A 21,895-nucleotide genomic window follows, 5' to 3' on the forward strand; every position below is an offset into this window, starting at 1 on the left:
TTGTATGACATATTTTATGCAAGTAATGTGCACTATGTTGCCATGCGCCGGCGGCAGTCCGCTGCTAGACGCGATCCATTTCACTCGACTCTGTATCTCAAAAATCTATTAAAGTTCATTGTTAAGTTAACTTCGCATTTTCATTCCTCGTGCTAGTGCCTATCATCTACAAAGTGGTCCTTCGAACCGGATATGATGGACCGAACGCCTATAAAAATGGAAACGCGCAGTGCAAAGGCACGTCGGGAGCACGAGGAACACATGGCGCGCGAGCGTGAACAAAGGAAAAGTGAGGTTATACCGCCGTGCAATGAATCTGCGCCCGATAAAGTCGAGAAACCTTTAGATCCGATGGTCAAGAAGTTTCTACAACACAAATTAAACGCGACAAGCAGCATAAAGTCAGAGCCCATGCTGCAATTAAAGCAAATTACCGACACGAAGCCTGCCGCGTCACATGTGGGTGCCGTCCCGAGTAGCAAGGGCTCACGAAGATCATCAGCCTCTAAAGAAGCCAGGCGAAAACAATTAATTTTGGACGCCGCGAAGGAAAAGGCTGCGATTCAAATGGACCTAATTAATAAAACCTTAGACGCGCAACTTGCAGCGCTTAATAGTGACGAAGAGGACCTAGAGGAATACAGTTCACAATTCGATGGTAACGTACCTCTTCGCAACGATATAAATGCGTGGGTTGAGCACCAAAGCAACCACACGGAACTACCAGACGAGCAGCCAGCCCCCGACAATGGAGTCACCAAGGGCACGCTGCACATTCCAGTTCCAGCACGGATGCCTGCACCTGTCATACCCCCTGCATTCATCGAGCAAGCGCAGCCGAGGCCAGCTTCTAGCTTAGCACCGCGCGCCGCCGCCGATGGCTTCATGCCGGCAGCGCCGCCTGCGCCCGAAGGTACCGTCAGCGCGCTCAACCAAACAGTGCAATTATTAGCCGGCGCACTTAAAGACCTATCGACCGCTAGCAATCAAGTGCCTAACGCTAGCCTGCTCAGCCGCATTAGCACGCCTAAGGACCTACCTGAATTTTCAGGTGACCAGTTAGAATGGCTTCAGTTCAAACAGGCCTACCAGGAGTCTACCGAGGTCTGTAAATTTACAGATAAAGAAAATTTATGGCGACTTCGTAAATGTCTTAAAGGAGCCGCACGAGATGCTGTCGCTGCATTGTTTATAAGCGCCACGTCGCCCGACCGGGTAATGTCGACATTGGAGCTACGTTTTGGAAACCCTGACAGCATAATTTCTCGTATTCTACTAGACATCAAGAAGCTACAGCCTCTGCAACTAGAATATCATAAAGATATAGTTATGTTCGCAGTGAAGGTTCAAAATTTCGTAGAAGCTGTGCGAGCAGTAGGACGCGAGGAGTACCTACATGGCATGAATATCGTCTCCACCATCCTGTCCAAGCTGCCCACTGTGCTCATCTCCAAATGGTCAGACTACAGTTTTAAACTTCTCCAAGATGCGCAGAAATCGAGGTTAGTCATTCTATCGGATTTTCTTAATGACGAAGCATTGAAGATTTCTACAACTGCAAGTTTTTTATCAACTACGCGCAGCGATACCTTTAAAAACAAGACAAGCGATCATTCATCTTCCCGTACACACACTGTTTTACTACAAACTGAAGAAGGCGATTTAAAATGTTTATTTTGCCGAACAGCTGTGCATAAGTTAACGGAATGCAAACCATTTAAGAAAGCGTTACGCAAAGTACGATGGCAACACGTGAAGAAAAACGGGTTATGCTACAAATGCATTATCTCCAAGCATGAACGCGATACCTGCAAGTCCCCTGCGTGCGACAAGGACGGCTGCGGAGCTCCACACCATCGCCTACTACATTATCCGGTAAACAACAGTGCGCGTGACGTCACGGCGGCGCCCGCGCCGCTGCCGAGTGCAAGTGTACCGAATAATAGTACCGCGACAAACGGACCGGAGCCGCGCGAACCCGCGTTCAAGCCAGTGACGGAAACATTAACTCATATAAATGCGACCGACACCAGAGTGTTGTTAAAAGTAGTACGAGTGCGTGTTCAGGGACCTAACGGTATGGTAAATAGCACCGCGCTATTGGACGATGGATCTACCGTCTCGTTAATAAGTGCCAATCTCGCGCGACGCGTCGGTCTACGTGGTAACTCACAGACATTGCGCGTTCACGGTGCGTTTAAAGATGACGGGCTTGAGTACAAATCGACCAAAGTGAATGTCACCATTAAAGGTATGGACGATAAGGTTTATAATGTTAAATTGCGTTGTGTTGAAGAATTAAGTGTGCCAATACAAACATTGTCTGTTTTAAAATTAGTTAATTATTCTCACCTAGCAGATATAAGACACAAATTTTGTACCACTGATTCAGAACCTGAATTATTGATAGGTCAGGATAACTTACATGTTGTGCTACCTATTCAAGTTAGGGAGGGCAAAGATAATGAGCCATCAGCTACACTCACCCGCCTCGGCTGGAGCGTCTATGGGAAAGTGTGCGTGCCGCGGACTGTCCGTCTGTCCAGGGGCTCGCACTCTGTCGCTGTCCATACTAACCTTTTTATTGCAGATGGCGGAGCAGATCACGATACCACATCAGATGAGTGCCTCTTAAGGGAAATCCACGAAGATGTTAGGCGCTCGTTTCTCCTAGATTCCATGGGCGTGACGGCGCACGCGCGCCAAAAAGCCGACGACGCTCGCGCCGTCGCGCAGCTGGAGCGCTCCGCTGAGCTCATCGATGGGCGCTGGTACGTCGGCCTTCCGTGGAAGGTCGAAAACCGCCCCATGCCCGACTCCCGCCCAAACGCGCTTACCAGGATGAAGGGTATTGAGCGCAAAATGGGCAAGGATCCAGGATTCGCCGACAGGTACCGTGAAAGGGTCAGTCATTTGTTAGAAAATGATTACGCTAGGGAAATGACTAACACTGAGGTCACGCCGAAGACTTATTACTTACCTCATTTCGGCGTGGACAACCCCAATAAGAAAAAACTTCGTCTGGTCTTTGATGCTGCAAGTCAGGTAAGTGGTAGCTCACTGAACGATTATTTGCTCACAGGACCTGACCTATTGTCATCACTTTTAGGTATAATGCTGCGCTTTCGGGAACATCCAATTGCAGTAACAGGTGACATTAGGGACATGTTCTTGAGGGTCAAGATCCAGCAAGACGACCAGGACGCACTGAGGTTTCTGTGGAGAAACAACCCCACAGAAAACATAAGGACGTACGCGATGACGTCACTCATTTTTGGCGCAAATTGTGCTCCATTCGTCGCGCAATTTGTTAAAAATAAAAACGCCCAGCGATTTGAATCGTCGTTTCCCGCCGCCGTCGATGCCATCGTCAACTCGCACTACATGGACGACTACATCGACAGCCTGCCCGACGAGGCGACAGCGATCGAAATGGTAAGGAATGTCAGTGATATCCACAGGGCGGGCGGCTTTGAAATAAGAAACTGGACGAGCAACAGCGTCGCAGTTTTAAACAGCGTGCCAAAGGAGACCTTAGGTACTGCTGCTGTAAGGTTCAAAGTCGGCCAGCAACATGAAAGCGAGCGTACCTTGGGTCTCTGGTCTCATTTGGGCCGGGTACTGTAACATGTCAGAGGCTCCTTCCATGTTAACATTATATGTGAACATAGTATTGTTCTATTTTTAAGTCGGTTAAATTTCCAATATTGTGTCCCACGGTAATTTAAGTATTTATATTTCTTCTCATATCTCAAGTGGGCCATTTCGTCTGAAATTCTAGAAACAAATTTTGGAGAGCCTAGTCATTTATAGTAAACCAATATATTAAGATACTTACTCATAAAATAATTTGAACTTTATTTCAATGTCATAAAGCTTTATAGTATAAAAATTCTGTTAAAATCAGTTTGGTTTCTTATGTTTCAAGTGTGTCGACTTGTATTTCGCACGTCATCGTAAAATTGAATGAATAATGTTTGTTTTGGTTAAAATATTCTATGCAAAATTGAACCATATTATAAAGAAATAACAAAGGGCGGGGCTCTACATTATGTTTCATATAGAAAAACAAACGGTGGTTAGAATAAAAACAGTAATGTCAATCCCATAGGCGTAAAGAAATAGTTTAAACCACACCCAAAAGTAGGTCAATTTGGACCTTATTTTAATTAGGAAATAAGGTGTAATTAGTGAGAGGATTGTACGAAATTATGAAATTCAGTATTGGTTATGGGGAAACCAATGACGTACAAGAAAGTGGGAAATAGCAGGGATGACGGGATCTAAGGTAGGGATCAATAGAGTCCCTTACGGGATCACTCTTCGTTGCCTTCCGCAAACCGTCGGACGTCGGTTCTCTAGCTAGGTCTATCTAGGTTACCTATATTGTGTCCTGACCTGGACTTTGCTAGTTTCTCATGATGCTGGTAGAGTTTGGATTGGAGCATAATGTAGTGTAATTTGTTGTGGGGTTTTACTTGAATAATTTTAGAGAAGTACATTTAAATTGTGTTAATTTTAGTGGGTTTAATTCCTTTTGTGTTGTTTATTGATTTGTGGTTCAGACAAGTGCTAGTATTTAATATTGTACTAGTAAAGTTTAAATTATAAATCAATAGACTTATTAATATTGTAAAGTTAGTATTGTTCATAGTGGTTTTGTAATTTTTAGTGAATTTTAATTATTTATTGATTTGTGCTCAGACAAGCGCTAGTGTGTGAGAACATACTAAGTGAAGTTTAAGTTATAAATCAATAGAGTCTTAAAGATTGTAAAGTCTTGAGTTGTTTCCAGTGAAAATTAATTAGTTTGCGATTTAATTGTGTTTAATATATGTAGTGTTTTGGCCTGGTTTATTTTAGTGATATTAAGCACTGAAATGATCTTGGTTGGAATACTCTATATATTAATTTAAATTTAGTTTCGTGAGTTATTTCGTATCTTTCTTATGGGGTAGAGAGAACTAGTTCGATCCAACATAGTGTTGGGGGGTTAGTAACTCTGTGCGGATAACCTAACGGTGACAACTATAGCGCAGATTACTAACTTGCGGTGTTTTTGATAATATCAGGTGGGGACCTGACAGTTCCTGCATTTATTAAGACAGGGTCACCCCCTAGGATCTGGAAGATTTGGGTTGTCATTTAGACTTCTTAAAGAAGCCAGATTCTAGTCCAATTATCCCGTATCTATATATTTATATATTCACTTTTATATTACCCCTTTCCGGCCTTACTTCTGCTGTCCCAATCCACTGTGTGGAAGTATGGCTAGCACACGAGGAATAGGGTCTAGACTAAATCGAGCTTCCTCACTCGTCTTAGTTAGCTGTAGCATAGAGGTTACTCATTGCACATCGAGTAATCACGCGAGTAAATTAAATGTGCACCTCGGGATGCTAGTTTGCAAATATTTCGGTAGAGTAGTTGGATAGCTTAGCTGTTAGGTTAGGATTTTTATTTGTTTGGTCTAGGGTTTTGTAGGATTCATCTAGATTTATAGTTTTAATATACCAAAGCCATTAGATATTTACAGTAGGTAGCTAGGTTCCTTTTCGATACATTTATGGCTATTTTATTGCATTTGTTGTTCATTATTATGGGTTTATGGATTAACTTCAGTTTAGCGTTAGCTAGGATGTAGTTTGGGGTTAGGGTTTGTTAGGAGTTTTTACATATATTTATTTATGACTTATTGACAAACTTGACTTACTTATGACAAGACTCTATATATTTGGTCCCTTGCAACGCTACTGGTAGAAATATATTGTGGGAAAAATTAAAGTAAATAACCACAATATAATGTAGTATTGTAGAATCAGTTTGCTTACAAAGAAATATTTGTTTTGCCTGTCCCTTGGCAGTTTGTATGACGATTACATTCTGTTTTCTGCAGAATATCTGTGATTTTCACACTTGACCTTAAAAATACGGGGTCATATATTATTGAAATTATATCAATGAGTGATTTATCCAGGCTAGATCGAGGCAGATGTAAGATCCGTGGTTTATTTTGGTCCGAAAGTGTGATTCAAAATGACTACAATTATAGTTTGGTTAATATTACTTCATTGATTACTAAAATGTATTACAAAATTGCAGAGTTCTGGAGAATTAGAGTGGATCAAATACTGCTGCTCTACTACCAGTAATTTGTCGGATTAAATTGTCCCTTTGAATATATTATTCCTGCCATTAATGATTAAAATGAAGATTGAGCTGGTAAAGTACATATTACATAGTGCTCAGAAATACCTATTAATTATAAAATAAAATAAAATAGGTATAATTTGGCCTAGAGACCTGACTCCATCCGGGCGTGACTGTAGATAAGTAAGTTTGTACGTACTATAATAGTAAAAATATAAAATATTTTTCCATGACGTTAATATAATTATTTTCCTTTAGCTAGCTAGGTTAGCAAGCAAATATATAAAAGGAAAATATAAAGTACAAACAAAAAGGACTTTCTACTTTCATGGTAACTGGTCACGGTAGGGCTCGGTGGGAGATAATATAAAAAAAATATATAATTTATTATTTATTCATCAAATTGACTTAATGATTACAATTTATTACTGAATTCATTTGAATAAGATATTCTTACAATTTGTTATAAATTTGCAATAATCTTTTTTTTTACATTTGACAGACTTTACTTACATTAACATACCTTACAGACAATTTGACTATGACATTCTATACACTTATTTGATTTTGACATACTTACTATTGACTTATTGATTACATCTTATTATAGACTTAATCTGATTAAGCCAAACATTACTATAACCTGCAATGATATATCTTATTACTCTGACATAATTCACGGTTTAATAATTATCTGACATTATTAGGATTTTTAGGTGTTTTATTCATAACTCTTTCCTATTATGCGAAAAGGATTTCGGTTACTATTAACGGTTACGACGAAGGGTCCTACATAAACACTAAACGATCATTTGGCCAATCTACTGATCCAATTCAAGATATTAACTTATTTAATTAGTATTTATTTAGGTCATTTGCATTATTTTATAATAACTAATAAAGGTAATTACGGTTCACAGTATTTTAAAGGTTTTTAGTTTTTTAGATTTTCTTATTGGAATTTTAGTATTTTAGGCAAGTCTAGGTCTAGCTAAGTAGGGGTAAGTTAGGGTTATTTGAGGAGAGAGATGGGAAGTGTTACAGTACCAACCCGGCTGATGACATATTGGGCTTCGATTTGTCATTAAAACGTATACCGAGCGATGTACTTGAAGGTGAGAACAGGCCTACAAAGCGTGTAATGCTAAGAGTCATTATGTCTATATTTGATGTACTAGGTTTCTTAGCACCCTTCACGATTCAAGGCCGAATCATGCTTCAAGAGGCTTGGCGTTTACAGGTGGATTGGGAGGATTACATCCCAGACCAGATTTATCAAAAGTGGCGAAAGTGGGTTGACCTTTTAAAGGTAATTAAAGATATCCGTATACCTAGGTGGTACTGCACAGCTGCGCGCAATGCGGTAAGGGACAGCCAAACAGCGACAGCGCGTGCGAGCGAAATGCAAGATTGTGTGGATATCGAGGCAGAGGTACCTACCTCGCGCCCCGCGACCCACGCGCCTACGCACAGTTCTACGAAAGGCTACGACGGCGTAGCGGCATCTACATATGCTACGACCGCACCGAGTAGTAAGTACTCATATTATAATAATTTACAAATGCATTTTTTTAGCGATGCATCTACTCAGGCGATGTCAGCTGTGGGCTATTGGCGCTGGGAGGATAACGGTACTATTTATGTTGCATTTATTGCAAGCAAAAGCAGAGTTATGCCGGTAAAACAGCTGACTATACCGAAGGCTGAGCTGCAAGCTGCATTGTTGTCGGCGAGATTAGCCAATGCAATTGGAAAGGAGCACAAACTGACGCCTATAAGGCGTTACTGGTGTGACTCCTCAACTGTGATACATTGGATCCGCAACAAAAATCGTACGTATAAGGCCTTTGAAGCAAATCGTTTGGGGGAGATTGACGACCTTACCCGCGTTGACGAGTGGCGGTACATTTCTACGAAACTAAATGTTGCCGATTTAGCCACGCGGGACTCGTTTGATCTAGCCCTACAAAATGAGTGGTTCAAAGGTCCTTCTTTTTTATACGCTGACAAAAGTCAATGGCCTAAAAATATTATACCTACCGGTAACGAGGAGACAAGGGAATGCGTAGCAGTCGTCCAGGTGCGCGAGGAACCTGCATGCATTCCAGTGCCGGACCCACAGCGCTTCTCTTCGTGGCTTCGTCTCACCCGCGCCACGGCCACAGTGCTAAAGTTCATCGCCAGGTGCAAAGGTCAAGCGGCCGAGATCGACTGTGCTATGATGGAGCGTGCCGAGATAATTTTATTAAAACACGCGCAAAACGAGTCTTTCGGGGAAGACTTAGCCAGAATTAAGGCGCACGGGGCTTTACATCGCGCAAGTAAGCTATTAAAATTATCACCCATTTTAGATGAACATAACCTACTTCGCGTGGGCGGGCGCATTGACGCCGCATCAGATGTGCCTCTGGACGTCAAGAGACCCGTAATCCTGGACGGCCGTCATCAGGTAGCACGATTAATCGTCCGACATTACCATGTGAAAGCGGCCCATGGAAGTCAGGAGATGGTGGTTAACGAAATAAAGCAAAGGTATTGGGTAATTAAACTTAGACCTACTGTTAAACTCGTGACGTCAAGGTGCATGTTGTGCAGGATAATGAAGAGCAGACCTCAGGTACCTCGCATGGGAGATCTGCCGGGGGCCAGAATAGAACACCATCAGCGACCCTTTTTTCACTGTGGCTTGGATCTTTTTGGGCCAATGGAGGTCGCGGTGGGTCGCCGCAGAGGGAAAAGGTATGGTGTTCTATTCACATGCCTCACAGTGCGGGCGATTCATATCGAGTTGGTTGCCTCCCTTACAACTGACTCGCTCATCATGGCGTTGCGACGAATGGCGGCGCGGCGCGGCTGGCCGCGCCATCTGTACTCGGACAATGGAACTAATCTGAGGGGCGCTGACACAGAGCTGCGCCGGTCGATGGAGGCGCTAGATATGGACGTGCTAAAAGCTGAGGGGGTTAATAACAATATGGACTGGACTTTTATACCCCCCGCCAGCCCCCATTGGGGTGGGGCGTGGGAACGTTTAATACGTTCAGTAAAGACGGCTCTAAAAGTCGTTTTGAAAGAACGGGCACCAAGGGACGAAGTTTTGACTACATTTATGGCAGAAGTTGAGAACATGGTCAACGGTCGTCCATTGGAGCACGTGTCTGTCGATCCTGCTGACGGTGAGTCTCTTACGCCTAATCATTTCCTTTTAGGATCATCATCGCGACTCCCTCTAGTAGGAGAGTTCGATGATTCTGATCTCAACCTGAGGAAACTATGGCGGAAGGCGCAGAGGCTCGCTGACATGTTCTGGCAGAGGTGGCTAAGAGAAATCTTACCCACTCTCGTGCCTAGAACAAAATGGCTGGAGGAGCGGAAGCCGTTAAAGGTAGGAGATCTCGTTCTGGTCGTGGATCCCAACTCTCCCCGTAATATGTGGCCGAAGGGGTTGATCACCCAGGTAATTCCTGGCGGAGACGGCCGCATCCGTGTAGTGGAGGTAAGGACGGCTACCGGGACTTACCGGCGATCCGCGGCTCGCATAGCTCCTATTCCCGTAAGTTTAGAGTGCTGAGTCAGCACTGGGGTGGGGAGTGTTAGCGATGCGCCCAGTTATAAGTACTTATACCTATGTTTACCTATGTAACTAGTTAAGTTTTATTTTAAGGAAACTTTGTCATGTTAATTTAGATGCTAATGTCTAATACTTAAGGTACAAAATTGTATGACATATTTTATGCAAGTAATGTGCACTATGTTGCCATGCGCCGGCGGCAGTCCGCTGCTAGACGCGATCCATTTCACTCGACTCTGTATCTCAAAAATCTATTAAAGTTCATTGTTAAGTTAACTTCGCATTTTCATTCCTCGTGCTAGTGCCTATCATCTACAGTCTTATCTAGCAGACTAAAACCAGCCCGTCCTTATTATTTAAAGTTATGACGTAATCATCTAATTTAGGCTGCTTCGACGGAGAAAAAGTGTTACGAGAAAGCAACAGAGCTTTTGTCTGTTCAAGAACACTTGAAGCTGCAAATCGGTCGGTTAGAACAAAGAGAACAGGATGAAATTAAGCTATTGAATGAGGCAGATACCATTTGGAATACCATGGAGAACGAATACAAGCAAAAGTTAGAACAGTCAAAGAAAAGACAAGAGGATCTACTAAAAGAGGTAATCGATTAATGTAATATGAAAACATAAAATTAAACGCCTTTTTTTATTAGGGTTCCGTAGTCAACTAGGAACCCTTATAGTTTTGCCATGTCCGTATGTCCGTCCGCGGCCATTTGCTCCGTGATAGTTAGTGCTAGAAAGCTGCTATTTGACATGGGTACATAAATCATGCATGCATGCACGACATAATGGTAAAAGTAAAACTACAATAAAAATATTTTTTAGGGTACCACCCATACAAAATGATAATTTAAATAATTTTTAAAAATGCTTTTTTTTTCACTTTAACCCAATGGTATGGGGTATCCTTGGATAGGTCTTTCAAAACAAATAAGGGTCTCCAAGAAACATTTTTTGATAAAATGAACATTTTCCGAAATAATCGCTCCGAAAGAAAAAAATGGTTTCCCCCCCCCTCTAACTTTTGAACAATGGATTCAAAAAATATAAAATAAACGCAGCAGTAAGGTTAAAAAATGGCTACATCTCTTTGTAGTCGACTGTAAGTACATGATACTTACTATTCTTACTAATAGCCCGCGTTTAGCCTATTCGACAGAATGGTAACTACGGAACCCTACACTGAGCACTGAGCCCGACATGCCCTTGGCCAATTTTTTTAGATACTAGTGGTAGTGAAGTCCACAAGTTTAGTTAGGCTCTGTTTTTTGGGTTATTTGGTTCTTTAAAATAGTATTTGATTTGATACATATTTATTGTCCAATGTCCACCAGCTAACCGAAGTCCAAGCGAGTGCAAGTAAGTGGAAAAAAAATAAAAAAAATCTTGAAGAACAGATGTCAACAATAGATAAATTTATACTAGAAATGAGAGATACATGCAGAAAGAAAACAAATGACCTTAAAACCATCGAAGTGGAGACGGCGGATTTAGAACAAAAACTTGCGAGTAATACGAATGACATAAAGACCGCATCGGAAACGCTTGAAGCCAAAAGAAAGTGTCATGATGTATGTTGTTAAATAATTTTAGCTGTTTCAAGTAATGCGAATAAGTGTGAGATTATTGTTTGTTTTTAGGATTGCATGAAGAAATTGACAGAGGAGTCAAAAAAATTACAAATTGTAAAAAAAAAAGAAGAACAACTGAAAAAAGAAAAAAATGAGAAAGGCGACGAATGTGTTAAAGAAGCGAGAGAAGAATTAGCTCTGATTTGCAGAGTTTTATTGAAAAAGAAACTCGAAAATGAAGATCTCCGAGCAGAGGTCTGTAGAATGTAAAGTTTATTATTAATAGGTAGGTATCATAAAATGTGCCTACTTTGCTCCCCACTAGGTATTGTGCTCCAACATTTTTTTAAGTATATGAGAACTATATCAAAACCTCATTTAAGTGTTACAATGTAATAGTAGTAATGGTCTACCTTAAATCGGCATATACATCAACAACCTATCACAGTATAATAAATTGAAAAAAAAATAATTCTACATTCGAATTTTGGAGCTAAATAAGTGGGCACATTTGACCCTAGTATGTATACAAAAGTCTGGGAAGTTTAAATAGATTAGGTACCGATAAAACCAAAACGACCGGACCGGTACTTCTTGCTTAATGATTGCAGGCAAAAGCCCTTGCGGAAGAAATAGATTTGCTTCAAATAACATGCGACACATGTGGTGAAAAATGCAAAAACAAGGAGCAGTCTTTGAAATCGGAAATCGCTAAGTGTGAATACGATATTAAAGAATTCAAATTGAAGTGTACCAAGTGCCACGTATCAAGTGATACAGATAATCTAAGAAAATATTGTACTGACTGCCCTAGGTGTAAAGAAGAAATAGAAACTTGTGCATACAGTGGTGACACATGTGATGGACCTATGAAGTCATGTATCTGCGTGAATGTTAAAACCGATTTTATGAACAATGTGTTTGACAATATGCAGACAGTATTAGAAAGGCAAATTAATACTAAATCTGGTAAAGTTGTGGCAGGTCAAGTTTTGCAATGCTTGAAAAATAGCACTAATGGAAAGTTGGATGGCGCAACTAGGAAAAAATTGCAGGAATTCATTTTAGCAACAGTGAAAACTAATTTGAATCTGACTATTATTGGCGGTGCTGTCAAAACGCGCTGCGAAGTGAGTACAGTGCTTTTGATTTTATATTATCTATTATTCTAGTTTACATCATAACTCCGATTGAAAATATTTTTATAGATGGATCCTGATACATACAAAGAGCTGATGAAGTGTATGAATATGATTAAGATTAAAAAACCAGAAAAAGCTGATAAAGGAACTGATGCAAGAAAGGTACAAATATCACTCATTTCATATTCAAATATACTAAGTACATGAATTATATGTATAGTAAAGTCAGGCTCATTTTCTTCAATTAATAATAAGTAGGTAAGGGGCTATTCATAAATTACGTCAATTCAAATTAGGGGGGGGGGGGGTCTGGACATCGGATGATGGTAGCATGAAGTAGGAGGAAACGGGGTCATTAGAAGCATGATTTTTGGATGATTTTAGGTGGGAGGGGGGGGGGGGTGTCAAAAATCGTCAAAAATAGATAACGTAATTTATGGACAGCCCCTAATACGTTTTTAGAGTTCCGTATGAAAATGGTATGATGGAAGATTGTTAACAAAGGGGTGAAAGTTTCGAGTTAAATTCAGTCGCTCGTTTTGTGAACGGCATTTTCAAGGCGTTTGCCCTTGATTTAATCGTGTAAAAATTTAATGTAAAAACTACAATTTTTGTTTAGCTCCCTATTAAATCTTTATTTTTTCTTCGCACTTGCATGGGAGGTATTAAAATTGTAAATTTGGTTTCTATAGACGTTTCACAAATTTTGCCTATATCTCCCTTCTTGCCCCTTGTACAGTCAGCAAAAGTATTAGCTTATCATCCTTGCATACAAAAGCTATTAGCTTGGAACCCCTGCAGGTTCCAAGCTAATAGCTTATGCTGACTGTAATAGTCTGGGACATAGAGTATATTGGTGTGGGACCGATGGCATTGAACCAATATGAATGTCAGAAATTAGAGTCAAATTCAGACATTCGACTTGAAGCGCGACACGCTCTTTAGTAGGTATATGACACCGCCACGGCGTGGCGTGATGTCACACTGTGGCTACAGCCGTCTTAATAGTATAGAAAAATATGAAAATTTGCTATTTTGACGTATTACGTTCATGAATTCATTGTTCAAAATAATCTAAGATATCGAATGGTACCAATTTTTCATTTTGGGAGTTAAAAAAAATGTTGAGGTCTTGAATTATAATATTTTTCATTATTTCACCCTTAGTCAGCTTATCTATTGGCTTTTCTTTGATATTGTAGGAGCCCTGTGCCCGGTGGGGTGGTTCTAATGAATGCAATTGCCCGAAAGGACCTAAGAATTGTATATGTATGAAAAAAGGTCCAAAGCGTGCTTCCGACCCAGAGCCTTGTGGGCAACTTGAAGAAGATAAAGAAGATATTGTAAGTTGATATTATTTATAAAGAATAGCCACAGCCGAATACAGAACTTCCTCCTTGAGATTGGAGTCGGATGAAAATTGATTTAGAGATTGACCGCAGCATACAATTATGTTTTGAGTAAACTTTATATATAAAAAAGCAGTAGGTAATTTTTTAATAATGTAGTAAAATGTAGGTTAAGTATGCTATTATGCCTTAAATTATTAAAAAATATTTAAAAACTAAAGGACAGCAAACATATTATGGAAAAAGTGGTTTCAGTGAAATCTCACGAAATATTAGTACTCGTATGATATAGATTAAAGTCTCCTGATTATTTTTTATAAGGGCGCAATCCTCTCATAAGTAGGTATACTTTCAGAAATAATTAGGTTTTTATTTTTTTATTTCTGTGATGTTTTTCCTAAAATCAATACCTTGTGACACACACTGACAGTTGCTGATGTTATGATTTACGAAAACTAATAGGTTAAAAACCTTTAATAAGACCTAATAAAATTGCTTACCTGACTTACACCATGAAACCGCCAATCCCGACGAAGACCTGGAAACTTAGGACAAGGCCACCCGTATTCGCTGCGGGGACCTGCCCCAACAAATCATTAATATGCACCTACTAGACAGATCACATATAGATTCTATCCGACAAAGAGCAACCGGCCGCCCGTATTTCTAGCGAGGACCGATTGACTCACACAAATGCTACAAAAAAAACCGATGCTGCATATATTATTATTTTGTATGAAACAACTAGGTAAATTGATTATTTCTGAACGTATACTTCTGAGAGAGTAGTGCCCATAGAAAAAAATAATTGAGAGCCATGAATCTACATCATACTAAAATTTCGTGCGATTTGACTGGAACCACTTATTCCCTATGTTTGCTGCGGGGTCCTTTGAAATCATAATAATTAATGCTGTTCAATATGACTTTAGGTTCTATTTATATTTCTTGTTGTTGTGTGTAAGTATTTGTAATTTTCGTTAAATGAACTGCTGAAATGGACAAGGCATATACCTATATACCTGTGCTTTTTTCATGTACCTATAACCATTGCTTTCTGTTACAAATGACTGATTGTTGATATCGTTCATTGATATATGTATAACTCATTTGTCGTGACTTCCAACCTCCGTGGCGACCTGACATAGACCGACTGACTGACTGGCTGACTGACATACCTACATATTTGGCACTACGGACATTTTTTAAATTCAAAATTCGACATAACGATCACAGGACAAAATACCATCAGCTTACGACAGATAGCCGAACAAGGCAGACGATGACAGACCGTACATTATTGATATGGAAATGAGTGTGTCCTTAAATCACACCAGTCGTGGTCTTTTGTGGCTTTAAATTCTCATTCATCTTGATGACAGAATCTGTTTTCCCCAGGGCCAGCTATCAATTTGTCCTCACAGGGCGAATACTCCGTGCGGCCCCTTGTGTGGCAACGTCCCAAAGTCCGACGTAGTCAAAACGGTGGCGAAGTCTTACAAACCCAAACCTTGCTCCGGCGAAAAGTGCACGTTTAGTAGTAACATGAGAGCAGCCCAGTGTACGCTGGGCAACGATTGCATCGACAACAGAGTAATAGGGACCAAAGGATACAAGACGAAAACCCCTATTCAAATTCAAGTTCCCTGTGATATGGGTCAGGTTAGTTAAGTTTAATTGGGTAAGAATTTTAAGTAGGTATACATATTTAAAGCCGATGTTTATTTTGTAATCAAATTTTGTTTCATCACGTTTCGATTAAATTTAGTGGATAGATAGAGTGCCCTATTCTGTTCAATATAAGCGATATTTTATCGGGATAAGTTTTGAATTCATACACAAACAACGAAATACTGTAGAAGAGTAACGTACTTACGTGTGAAGCATGTGGCAGCATTAAGATTGGCTGCACTCACTTTTACCAGAGAGAGCTATCAGTTTGCTACAACGCTAACGCTTATCCGTCTAACTAACCCGTTTTAAATTCCAAAAATGACTTTTTGCTCTGTTTTGGAGTGCATAAAAACTACCCAAACCAAATGCAAAAAAATACCAAAAAGACGGTTTTATTTCTTTATTTTTTTAAATTATTTATTACGTAATTGGTTCTTTGCATCAGACATTTTTTATTACTCATATATATACGATAAGGTCGATATAGTTAGACTAAGATAAGTCTGCAACGATTTTGATAGTGACTGAAGTTAAAAATAACACTTGCACTGCGTGTGCTATCAAAATCGTTGCAGACTTATCTTGGTTCAACTTTATCTATTTAGCTATAAACTGCGGACTTTATCTATTTAGCTATATATTTACACATAATAATATCGATGAATTTACAGATGTCGTGTGATTGCTGCAGTCCTGCATATAATACCTGCACTTGTTGCGAAAGTAAGTAGTAATACAGATGTACCTAGTGCATAATTGTTTTCCATCGTATTTTTTCGGAAACGTTCGTATTTGTCATGCTACTTCAGTCAACCTCAGTACTTTTTGTACCATGACTGACTGAAATAACACGACACGTTCGTACGTTTCCGTGAAAATACGATGGAAAATAGTTATCCACCACATCTTGTACACTTAACATCGAGATCCGAGTAAATACGGCTCTATTCGGGAAATGAATTAGAGATTCACTAGATATGAAATAGTAAAGATATGTGACGTTCCACGGCAAAAGGTACCTTATGGCGGTTGGCGTTTACGCTATTATTAACGCCGCTCCAATATTATTGCGGCCTCCATGCATTCTAATGTGTCAGTGTCCAAAGTGACATTTATTCAACCAAAAACGTGACGTTTGACACTGACAGATCAGATCCATATCTAATCAAATATCTAATTCTTATTATTAAAATCATAATACGCCTGACAGTCATGCAATACAGCAAAATTCGTTAAAGTCAAAACATGTAAAGTGGAGCTCGGAGCTCAATAGAAATTGCGAATAATGTTTATTTACAATTTAATTTTATGTTAATTATTAATATTTCAGTGAAAACAATCTTCGTAAAATTGTTAAGTTACTTACATAATGTACCGGGTGTGGCCTGTAACACGAGCAAATAATTAAAACATAGATTGTACTCCTCAAACGGTGACACTTTTGTTCAACAACTTTTGAAAATTATGAAGTATTTAGACTCCCTATTTTTCATACAAAATAAATATTATCTTCAATGGACGCCATCGCCACGCCATATCATTGTGATTGACGTTGCTTGTCACGCATAACAAAATTTGCAATACATTGCGTCTTAGAATAAACTTTAAAGTGTATTAAAAATCATACCACAAGTTATTTTTGGCTGCTATTTAACAGATCACCAGATTTAGTAAAATTTATTACCAAAAAAATCTATTTTACCACCCTAAAATAATAAATGATCACCAAAATTATAACACCATTTTAATGTGAAATGATTACCAATTTTATTACATTTTACTATCCTATTAAAGGAAATGACACCAAACTAATTATTATTAACCCAAAATAGTAAATGATTACCAAATTTCAAACCCCATTTTAATGTGAAATGATACCCAAATTTTTACGTCTTGCTATCCTATTAACGAAAATGACACCAAAATAATCACTGTAAACCCAAAAATAGTAAATGACCACCAAATTTAGAACACCATTTTAATGTAAAATTATAACCAAATTTAAAAATTTGCTATCTTATTAAAGCAAATGACTCCAAAATAATCATTGTAAACCCAAAAATAGTAAATGACCACCAAAATTGTAACCACATTTTAATTAAAAATGTGCAAATATTTAATATATCGTTATCCTATTAAATTAATTAATCCACTTCGTCACCTTTTTCTAGTAGCATTTTATTTCTGTAACAGTCGCAGTTCTAACCTAACCCAACCCACTTTTCTAGTACTGACGGAAGTAGTGTCACCCAATGTATGGGACGTGCAAATTTTGGTATCGGAAGAATTCACTTGGCACAGACATAATATACGTAAAGCTAAGCTAATACAGCCCGGTAGCCAAACGCCACCCCCTGGCAGGTAGACAGGGGGGCAGTTAAAGATACACGCCGCCGCGCTTCAGAAAAAAAATCATATCGGCTTCTTTATACGTATCACCCCGAGTTTGGTGTCATTTCCTGATAAACCAAAGACGTAGCTTTCATTTATAGTACAAACAATAGACCTTTTCATATAAATTTTACAAGATATATGAAAAAATCTCACAGCACCAGCTGATACTTTTTGTTTCAACAGAAAATACTTTAAAATATATGTACAACATCGTATTAAAAAAAATATAGATGAAAAGCCCAATTAATGCAGATTTTAAAAATACGTAGTTTCATACAATTTATTAGAGACGTTTTGTAAAATAAATTAATATACCTCCGCGCGCGATAACGTGAACTGTGACTGAGTGTAAGCGGGCGGTCTCACGCTCGGGTGATACGATACGACGAATACTCTGCTGCATAACTACTAGTTATTTTATTTGTTTGATACGGTGCTGTGTGGTGTGATTGTTCAGATATTCAGTCAACTTTATATTGCAGGTAAGTCAAACTTCGGTATTACGAGTTTATATGTAATATAATGTATTTTACAGTACATATATGGTCCTACCTTCCCGAACTAGTGCGGAAAAGAGCACTTTCCGTGCGTATGTCAAAATATTAAAGGGCCATATGTACTGTAAAACGTTGTACGATACACGTGCGAATAGGTAATTCGCAACTCGTGTCGATTTAAAACGCTCTCTTCGGTCGTGTTTTATCGCCATCGAATCGATTTATCGTTTCGAATTTCCTCTTTTCCGCACTTGTATCGTAAATAACTAACCGTAGTGACCCTGCCTATGAAGCCGATGGTTTCGAATCCCGGTAAGGGCTTATATATTTGTGTGATGACACAGATATTTGTTTCTGAGTCATGGTTGTTTTTTATGTATTTAAGTATTTATATATTATATATATCGTTTTCTAGGTACCTACAATAAAAGCCTTCTTGAGTTTACCGTGAGGCTTAGCCAATTTGTGTAAAAATGTCCTATAATATTTATTTATTAATTACTTACTTTAAAACTTTTTCGATTTTACGGGTCCCGTTTGTAAGTCTCTTGTGCGTACAGGCCGAAAAGCCATTGCTTTGCCACCGCGCTTTGTTCGGGTCTTTCGTATGGGGACAAGCGATGGATGGCAATTCAAAATCTTCCCAGTCCGGCGGATTGCTGCTACCGCTTGTCGTGAGCTAATTCGGTGCAAGTGCAAGTCACAGTGCGGTGTTAGATGCAACTGTCTAAAAAACAGTTAACATGCACCGAATTATGCCACTGTGGTGGAAAATGTAATTAAAAAACAGAAGAATGGAAAAATCCCTCGTTAACACGAAATAAAATGCTGTTCCCTTCCCTTCAGAGCCCAAAACCTCCATAACTCAAACTATTTAACCGCATTAAGACGAAGTAACCAACGATTCCCTTTACGACTATTCAGTAAAATTTTTACCTCTACTCGTAAAAATAAATTTAAGCCCTACAACTCCAAAAAATGTCGTTTTGTTTTACCACCTCTATAACTATAACTTGAAGTTATTTACTAACAAACCTCTGTAACTGGAAAAAGATAATAAGACTGTATTTTATGTGTTTCTATAATTACCTATCTATAATGAATTTTCCTCCTTAAGTCGATTCCCTCCAAGTAAGCAATAAGTCAAGAAGTAAGTTAAGTATGTATTTCTATATATTTTCTATTAAAAATCAACTTAATACTTGCACAGTTATGTGACACTAGACGTTGGAAAAGTTCCTAGGCACCGCCGCGTACCATGCCTGATTTTTTTTAGAAAGAAGTATAATAATTAATAACTATATATAATAAAGTATATATTTTTTTAAAGCTGGATAAGTGTCCTATAAGGCACTATTTTTTGTTTTGCACAATATTCAGGATTTTCAAAGATAGTGACAGTTGAATAAAAAAAATTGCAATCCGGTTTTGATATGTTCACAATATTTTCCTTTTTTTCTATTAAACTATACATTCAATGTCTCAAAAATGAATTCCTCATGCCCAATTTATCACAAAATGATACCACACTCGACGTATATAGAAGCCGATATGATTTTTATTCTGAAGCGCGCCGGCGTGTAAGTTTGACTGCCCCCCTGCCTACCTGCCAGGGGCTGGCGTTTGGCTACCGGGCTGTATTAGCTAAGCTTTACGTATATTACATCTGTGCCAAGTGAATTCATCCGATACCAAAATTTGCACCCTATGACACTACTTCCGTCACTATAGTAGCATTTCGTTTCGGTAAGGGTCGCAGTTCAAACCTAACCTAACCCACTTTTCTAGTAGCATTTCTTTTCTGCAAGGGTCGCAGTTCAAACCTAACCTAACCCAGTTTTCTAGTAGCATTTCGTTTCTGTATGGGTCGCAGTTCAAACCTAATCTAACCCACTTTTTTAGTAGCATTTCTTTTCTGTAAGGGTCGCAGTTCAAACTTAACCTAACCCACTTTTCTAGTAGCATTTCTATTCTGTATGGGTCTCAGTTCAAACCTAGCCTAACCCACTTTTCTAGTAGCATTTCTTTTCTGTAAGGGTCGCAGTTCAAACCTTACCTAACCCACTTTTCTAGAAGGATTTCTTTTCTGTAAGGGTCGCAGTTCAAACCTAACCTAACCCACTTTTCTGATAGCAGTTTGGTTCTGTAAAGGTCGCAGTTTAAACCTAACCTAACCCACTTTTCTAGTAGCATTTCTATTTTGTATGGGTCTCAGTTCAAACCTAACCTAACCCACTTTTCTAGTAGCATTTCTTTTCTGTAAGGGTTGCAGTTCAAACCTTAGCTAACCCACTTATCTAGTAGCATTTCTTTTCTGTAAGGGTCGCAGTTCAAACCTAACCCACTTTTCTAGTAGCATTTCTTTTCTGTAAGGGTCGCAGTTCAAACCTAACCTAACCCACTTTTCTGATAGCAGTTTGGTTCTGTAAAGGTCGCAGTTCAAACCTAACCTAACCCACTTTTCTAGTAGCATTTCGTTTCTGTAAGGGTCGCAGTTCAAACCTAACCTACTTTTCTAGTAGCATTTAGTTTCTGCGAGGGACGCAGTTCCAACCTAACCTAACCGACTTTTCTAGTAGCATTCCGTTTCTGTAAGTGTCGCAGTTCAAACCTAACATAAACCACTTTTCTAGAAACATTTCGTTTCTGTATGGGTCGCAGTTCAAACCTAACCTAACCCACTTTTCTAGTAGCATTTCATTTCTTTAAGGGTCGCAGTTCAAACCTAATCTAATCCACTTTTAGCAGCATTTCGTTTCTGTAAGGGTCGCAGTTCAAACCTAACCCACTTTTCTAGTAGCATTTCGTTTCTGTATGGGTCGCAGTTTTAACCTAACCTAACCGACTTTTATACTAGCATTTCGTTTCTGTAAAGGTCGCAGTTCAAACCTAACCTAACCTACTTTTCTAGTACCATTTCGTTTCTGTAAGGGTCGCAGTGCTAACCTAACCTAACCCACTTAACTGATAGCAGTTCAAAATGATAGCAGTTTAACCTACTTTTCTAGTAGCATAATGAAATGCTACTAGAAAAGTAGGTTAGGTTAGGTAGGTATGCGGTGCGGGGTACGGGGGGTTGAGCGGGAGGGGCTAGTAATTTTGGCATCAGTTTACTTTATTTGGTAATATGTATACATTTTTTGGTAATCATGTGGTTTATTTAGGTGAAAATATCGCATTAATTTGGTCTTCAAGATTTGGTGATCATTAATGATTTTTGGTGATCATTCAATATATTTGGTATTTGAATACAATTTGAAGTGCAGTCGTAATTAAAACGGTGCTACTTTTTTATTTTTAGGCCTTATTTTTTTGGTGTTCAGAATTTTTTTTGGTAAGCATGATTTTTTTATTTAGGGTAAGTACCAAAGTATTTTTTGGTGGTCATTATATTTGTAGCCGTTATTTTTGAAAGTCGCTGAACAAATGTTGGTCAGTATGAGGAGTACAGCCTACAGTTTAATTTTTTGCTCATGTTACAGGGCACACCCGGTAGGTATATCAAATGCTAACAAAATCTGTCATATTTGTTCACATTATTTGCC

At 39.0% G+C, this 21,895-nt stretch overlaps 1 protein-coding gene across 1 annotated transcript in view; it reads left to right on the top strand.

The window, feature by feature from the left end:
* Positions 1-21,895, top strand: part of LOC134794584 (uncharacterized) — a 32,350-nt gene that overhangs the window by 8,826 nt on the left and 1,629 nt on the right. The window contains exons 4-11 of the mRNA XM_063766392.1: positions 10,108-10,320; positions 11,058-11,294; positions 11,364-11,549; positions 11,906-12,424; positions 12,503-12,598; positions 13,639-13,779; positions 15,184-15,447; positions 16,131-16,182. Of these exons, the coding sequence (XP_063622462.1) occupies positions 10,108-10,320; positions 11,058-11,294; positions 11,364-11,549; positions 11,906-12,424; positions 12,503-12,598; positions 13,639-13,779; positions 15,184-15,447; positions 16,131-16,182 (1,708 nt within the window). The remainder of the gene's footprint in view (positions 1-10,107; positions 10,321-11,057; positions 11,295-11,363; positions 11,550-11,905; positions 12,425-12,502; positions 12,599-13,638; positions 13,780-15,183; positions 15,448-16,130; positions 16,183-21,895) is intronic.

The sequence above is a fragment of the Cydia splendana genome, chromosome 10, assembly GCF_910591565.1.
Source record: "Cydia splendana chromosome 10, ilCydSple1.2, whole genome shotgun sequence".
NCBI lineage: Eukaryota > Metazoa > Arthropoda > Insecta > Lepidoptera > Tortricidae > Cydia > Cydia splendana.